This window comes from Sphaeroforma arctica (assembly GCF_001186125.1).
Source record: "Sphaeroforma arctica JP610 unplaced genomic scaffold supercont1.311, whole genome shotgun sequence".
NCBI classification, from domain to species: domain Eukaryota; class Ichthyosporea; order Ichthyophonida; genus Sphaeroforma; species Sphaeroforma arctica.
The window spans coordinates 13,437-20,230 of record NW_014040247.1 but is presented as its reverse complement, the minus strand read 5'-3'; the positions used below and the strand labels follow the sequence as shown (position 1 = coordinate 20,230).

The 6,794-nt window shown below is 44.2% G+C and overlaps 2 protein-coding genes across 2 annotated transcripts; one reads left to right on the top strand and one right to left on the bottom strand.

The window, feature by feature from the left end:
• Positions 1-41: 41 nt before the first annotated feature.
• On the top strand, positions 42-593 carry SARC_05078 (hypothetical protein; the record flags this gene model as incomplete). Its single annotated transcript, XM_014301065.1, has 3 exons — positions 42-89; positions 285-346; positions 479-593. The coding sequence occupies 3 exons, from the start codon at positions 42-44 to the stop codon at positions 591-593; spliced, it is 225 nt and encodes a 74-aa protein (XP_014156540.1).
• Positions 594-1,170: 577 nt separating this feature from the next.
• SARC_05077 (hypothetical protein) lies at positions 1,171-5,471 on the bottom strand. Its single transcript, XM_014301064.1, has 3 exons — positions 5,081-5,471; positions 1,588-3,565; positions 1,171-1,198 (listed from the first exon to the last, which is right to left on the bottom strand). The coding sequence occupies exons 1-2, from the start codon at positions 5,242-5,244 to the stop codon at positions 1,780-1,782; spliced, it is 1,950 nt and encodes a 649-aa protein (XP_014156539.1). The 5' UTR covers positions 5,245-5,471; the 3' UTR covers positions 1,171-1,198; positions 1,588-1,779.
• Between the last annotated feature and the right edge of the window lie 1,323 nt (positions 5,472-6,794).

Here is a 6,794-nt window from a genome sequence, read left to right as displayed (position 1 = left end):
TGAATTCATTGATCATGTAGGTTGCGTTTATTAATGTGTTTATGCGTGTGTCCATATCATCTTATCTGAATCCATTGATCATGCAGGTGGTGGGTGTTACTGTGTGTATGATTGTAACCATATCATCTTATCTGAATCCATTGATCATGTAGGTGGTGGGTGTTACTGTATTTTTGAGTGTGACCATATCATCTTATTTGAATCCATTGATTATGTAGGTAGTAGGTGTTACTGTGTTTATAAGTGTGACCATATTATCTTATCTGATTCCATTGATCATGTAGGTGGTGGGTGTTACTGTGTTTATAAGTGTGACCATATCATCTTATCTGAATCCATTGATGATGTAGGTTGGTATTACTGTGTTTATGGGTGTGTCCATATCTTCTTCCTGTTCAGCCCACATGCATTTGTCAGATAACCCTGTATAGCTCACATACCCTTTGTCTGATACTACACCCACTGCCCCATCCCACAGGCTGTACCTAGTTACCGTGACAGTAGTGCTAGGTGTGCTGTCGTATATGGGAGTATCGCTAGACAAAACGACCATCTCCAGGGCCAAGCGGTTCGGCGCGAAGAAGTGGACGTAGCGCCATAGTCTGCTGAACAAATCACAGCCATGAAATCCCCTACCATGCAACAGCCCACGCTTGCACGGGTTGTAGGGTTTTTAGGGTTTACGGATGCCACCCGTGGTTATGGGTCCGTTTGGTTTGCAATAGTTAATGATATATGCCATACTGTGGGGTCTGCTACAGCTTGATAGACTTGTTGGTGCGTTAAGTTTCCAGCACTGCAAGCGCATGATGTACATAACAATACATGCACATACGCAAGAATAAACGCAAACAATAGACGCAAACAATAAACGTAAACTGGGAATGATGTGAAACTGTTCACTGTGGACGACAACCGACATTACGTTTAACTGGTCTGTAAAGTAAAGTCGCATTGTTCTTAATTTTTGTCTTGTTTTGGATAGTGGCGTTTGACTTACAACCCAAAAGAATAGCTCAAATGCAAGGCCACCAGAGTGAGCGAAGATAGTCCTCAGACAGACTGACTTCACTACTACAGCTGTACATCATCCGACAGTCTTTATTGATTATACATAAGAAGTGCCTCTAGACAACCGTAGCCCTTTTTACAACAGTACATAATCCGACAGTCTTTATTGATTATACTTACGAAGTGCCTCTAGACAACCGTAGCACTGATTACAACAGTTCATAATCAGACAGTCTTTATTTCTTTATTGACTATACTAACGAAGTGCCTCTAGACAACCGTAGCCCTTATTACAACAGTACATAGTCAGACAGTCTTTATTTCTTTATTGATTATACTTACGAAGTGCCTCTAGACAATCGTAGCCCATATTACAACAGTACATAATCAGACAGTCTTTATTGATTATACTTACAAAGAACCTCTAGACAACCGTAACCCATATTACAACAGTACATGATCAGACAGTCTTTATTTCTTTATTGATTATACTTACGAAGTGCCTCTAGACAACCGTAGACCTTATTACAACAGTACATAAACCGACAGTCTTTATTGATTATACTTGCGAAGTGCCTCTAGACAACCGTAGCCCTTATTAAAACAGTACATAATCCGACAGCCTTTATTGATTATACTTACGAAGTGCCTCTAGACAACCGTAGCCCTGTGCAGCTACTTATTCCGTGTGCCAACGTTCAGGACGCACCCTTCTCCCACACGTAAGTACGTTACTAACCCCATGAACACACGCACCTACACCCACACCTACTCATCGCACTCCGCTCGTTCGTGGTCGAAGTAGTTGACGTCCGGCACTAGCGTGGCCATGGGTGCGGCTAGGTCGGGATCCTCCACCACCTCCACAATAAACAGGCCCTTGCTATGCATGGCCTGGGTGAGGACTGGCAGTATCTCCCCCTCATTCGTAATCCGTGCCCCATCCCCGTGGTACGCCTTCGCCAGCAGCATGAAGTCCGGGTTACTCACCTTGTCCCCAAGCACCTGATCAAATCCAAAGTGGACCCGACCCAACACCCCGTTGTTCACCACGATGACTATCAACGACTGCACGTTGTTCTGGGCCACCATGCCCAGCTCGCCTACCGTCATCTGCAACGCCCCGTCGCCTACTATCACCACTACCTTGGCCGTGGGGTGGGTGAGGGAGGCTGCCACCCCCGCACACAGACTGTAGCCCATGGTGCCCAGGCTCAGATCCGCCAGCACACGCTGCCCTTTGGTCAGGCACAGGCCGAGACTGGACCACAGCGTAGAGTCGCCTGTGTCTACCGCCACTATGTCTTCCGCGCTGAGCAGGTCACCCAACGCAGCAAACACAGACATGGGGTGGCAATAGGAGCTTGCGCTCTCCTCTACTATGGAGAAGCGTGCGGTAGAGTCTCTGGCCCTGAGCTGCTTGCCCGTAGACTTCACTGCGTCGGCCGGGGTGTCTCCGTCCTGGCGTTGGCGCCAGGAGCCGGACAGGAAGTAGTCCCAGGCCTTCTGGGATTTGGGGTCGTTTTTGTCCCGTTTGCTCTTGCGGGTGTAGTGCTGGCTGCCGTCGTCCCACGTGTTCGCTGCCTCCGGATGCTTGGCCATGAGTGTGTCAATACGCCCACACAACTCCTCACAAATGCCACAGATGTTGCCGTAGAGATCGTGCTCCGTCTGCCACCCGATGTTCTTGGACGCGGCATTGGCCGAGGGCATGATGGAGATCATCGCCCTACGTTGCAGCCCATCCGACCCAGCTAACAGTTCGGTACACTCATTCACCCCCACATTCACCACCAAGTCACTGGTCTGTACAATGGTCTTGGCCGCCTCCAGCCCGGGATTGCCGAAGATCCCCAACACACCCAAGTACAGGGGATGGCTCTCGTCTACTATGCCCTTGCCGTCCAGTTTGGCCACGACAGGTGCGTTTAGAGCCTCCGCCAGCCGCAGCACGTGCACCCCTGTACCTACTGCCAGACTGCCTACCGCTATGATGATACGCCTACGCCCACCTCTGAGCGCTTCCTTGTTCACAATGGACTCCGATGCGACATCCAGAGAGTGGGAGGACGGTACTACCTTGGTGCGTTGGTACCTCGTCGACGCCGGCAGGATGCTTGTGAACCTGTGTATCTCCTGGAACACAGCCCTGGCCGTCTCTCCTGGCTTGAGTGTGATGAGTTCTTGCGTCTGGATGTCCACCGGAATAGCCACGTGCACAGCCGTGTACTTCTCGTAGGCGCACGCAATGGAGTTGCGCATGAGCGGCACCACGCTGTTCTTGTGCAGGATGGTGTAGCTATTGTCCACCCCACCCGCACGGAAGATCTCCGTCTGGTTACAGTCCTGGAAGTCAGCGTAGCCAACCTTCCACGAGTGCTTCATGCCGGTGATGCAGATGACACGCACACCATCCTTCACGGCCGCTACTAAGCCTGTGGTCAGGTTGGTGGCGCCGGGCCCCGACGTTGCTAGGCAACAGGACAGACGCCCCGTGAGTTTAGCCTGGGCTGCGGCGGCGAGAGATGCGTTGTTTTCGTTCTTCATGCACACCCTGAAGGGGAAAATGGGCCACAGGTGCCCAGACGGTTCAGGATTAGAAGTCAGTTGGTCTTGGGTTATGGTGGTACTAGGGTTTAGGGTTTAGACCCCGGAATGGATAACAGACTTCTGGGTGCGTGCATGGTGAGAAAGAAAAGCGGAGGTGCGTTTGCAACCACTTATATACCGGTAATAGATGTAATACCAGGCAATGACACACGTGGTATATTTATATATGTTCATTAGATATATTTTTAAGGCACTAACTCATATGATATTATAAGTCAAGGATTCATATGTGGCTTATGTACACATGTTCAATAGATATATTACAAGGCAATAACTCATATGATATTATAAGTCAATGATTCATATTTTAAGGCACTAACTCATATGATATTATAAGTCAAGGATTCATATGTGGCTTATGTACACATGTTCAATAGATATATTACAAGGCAATAACTCATATGATATTATAAGTCAATGATTCATATATGGCATATGTACATATGTTCATTAGATATATTATAAGGCAATAACTCGTATGATATTATAAGTCAATGATTCATAATTAGATATATTATAAGGCAATAACTCATATGATATTATAAGTCAATGATTCATATGTGGCATATGTACATATGTTCATTCGATATATTATATGTCAATGTCTCATATGATATTATAAGTCAATGATTCAAATGTGGTCTATGTACATATGTTCATTAGATATACAACAAGTCAATATCTCATATGATATCAAAAGGCAATGATTCATATGTGTATATCATAAGTCAATGATATACCTATTTCGTCCATCCAATATACGAGGTGAAGATGCGTAGCAACGAGCATGTGTGCAATTGTTTTACATTCTACAAGTTAAAGTGCCTAGTATTAAATAGATACACAGGGCAGCGTTAAGTGTCAACGGCATGCGTCCTGTACGAAGGATTCGAAACTAAACGGCAAACAAACAAAAGCCATCCCAGATCATAAAACGCATGTGAAACGGACCATTGCTTCGGCGTTTCACAACATAGTGCAGACAACACGGGTTTGAGAAGTAGTATCAGGCATTAGACGTTGTAGTAGCCGTTCCACTCGTACCTGAAGAGCTTCTTTGAGACAAACGCTCAGAGAATCAACTATCCCTATCACGACACCATCCCAGCTTCAGCTACAGGCTTCTGTGCTGTGAAGATAAATGTATACATGCATAGCTCTATCCACACAGGAACATGTACAGCAGCTAACAACGATGCATCTCTTGCCGTGAAGATAAACGTATACATGCACAGCTCCTATTCACACAGAAAGATGCACAGCAGCTAACAACGATGCATCTCTTGGCGCTCAGGAGAGCATATACACGTGCGGCCGAATGTCAAAAACGACTAACTACACAATTGAACACGACTCCGGTACAATCTTGTGAATGCCTTTCCTTCTCTCCCCAAGCTGCATTCAATCGACAAACACGACCACCCCAACATTAACCTCTCTGAACTTTACACCAACCTACCATGTCAACTTGGGATGCCTCTCGATGGCATTCACGAGCGCTATCACGGCACCTCCATGCCCACCAAACACTAGTTCCACGCCTGCGGTGGCTAATGCTTCGGCCACATACTCAGCCACAGTCATGCTGCTCTTGCCAGAGTCGTCGTCCTTTCCGTCTTTCATGGTGTGGTATTTGGGGGTGTTCGCGATTGAATGGAATGAATTTGAGGTTTGAGCTGGTTGTCTAGTTTATTAGTTTATAAATACAAGCACACTGTGTTGTGAGAGGTTGATAGAGCGATGAAAGTACATTCACTGTGTGCGAAGGTCAGGTGGTTGTGCTATTTGTTTCAAATAGTGTTCAGTATGGATGAGTCGGGCAGCAGTGCAGCCATATATGTACGTGTTTAATTACTTTTGTATCGGTATCATATTTACCTCGTAATATATATATATATATATAAATACATCTATATATATGTACATATATAGTAATACACGTCATCATCGCTTTGTCAGGTGACTCGGGTGGGTCAGTGGGGTGGACCACAGTAGCACTTTACTTTGTGTTTTTATTGGACAATGCTTTCATCTGTGAGTTGCTCCTCCCTGAATATTTGTTTATTTTTACAAAATAATTAAGGAAGAGTCTAGAAGAGAAATCCTATTGGTTCATCTATATTTATTTGTATTTTTGTTTTGTTTTGTTTTTTGTGATTTCAAAAATAGACAGAAGTGTAATGCAGAGAGGTATTTATGTATGAGGGATGTTGAATTTTTTTAAAAGAGACATGTGCTGTACTATAAATAATATTTAAAATATGTTTCGGTTACTACGTAACTTACTACTACTAGAGGGAGAGACGGACACTGCACGACCATACAGACATACACTGTGTTCATCACCAATGCACTGCTGAACATTATTAGACAGAGAGAAGCACCACCCAGTATACAGTTTACTAATACATCAGAATCAGACATACTATTGAATGCTCAGAGTCTCGTTTTTCTTGTTCTTCTAATCCTACCGCAAAATGACTTCGAAACAGCAACTGATCAACAATCTACAGGCGAGTTTGATGGACATCTACACGCCGCAAGGTATATCCACGTGTGAAGTGCACCCCCACAGCACATTGCATTAGGGTCAAAAGCTTCATCATCAGTGTGCACTGACTGTAGCTTACTTAAATCTTCATATTGGGACATTGGCGTTGGTTTGTTCTTTGTAATAAGTGTATGTGCATGTAAATTCGGCACTATTGCCGCTGAATGACACATAGATGAATTTCGAGTGTTGTGTAAAGTTTAATATTGTTTACGAGTACTTCTAGTTTCGGTTCTTGTGTCTATTATCGTTGTATATTGTATATGAAATAATATATATATATATATATATATATGTGTGTGTGTGTGTGTTTGTGTTTGTTGTGTGTGTGTGTGTGCTTGTGCGTGTACTTGTATATGTGTGTGTGCGTATGTGGGTGTACGTATGTATGTATGTATATATATTCATTCTCACATACATACATACATACAAACGTACTTACTTACGAACATACGTCGTACGTATACACATAATTGCAAACGTACATGCATACTTGAATATTATATATATATATATATATATGTGTGTGTGTTTGTATGTATTTTATATAAAATGTACATATATATATATATATATATATATATATATATATGCGTGAGTGTGTATATATATATGTGTGTGT

What these genes read in the sequence shown, in the direction of transcription:
- SARC_05077 (XM_014301064.1), bottom strand. Translation starts at nt 5,244, where the DNA reads ATGAAAGACGGAAAGGACGACGACTCTGGCAAGAGCAGCATGACTGTG. An exon ending in AGGCATCCCAAGTTGACATG is followed by an intron (nt 3,566 to 5,080) that starts GTAGGTTGGTGT and finishes TTTCCCCTTCAG; the next exon opens with GGTGTGCATGAAGAACGAAA.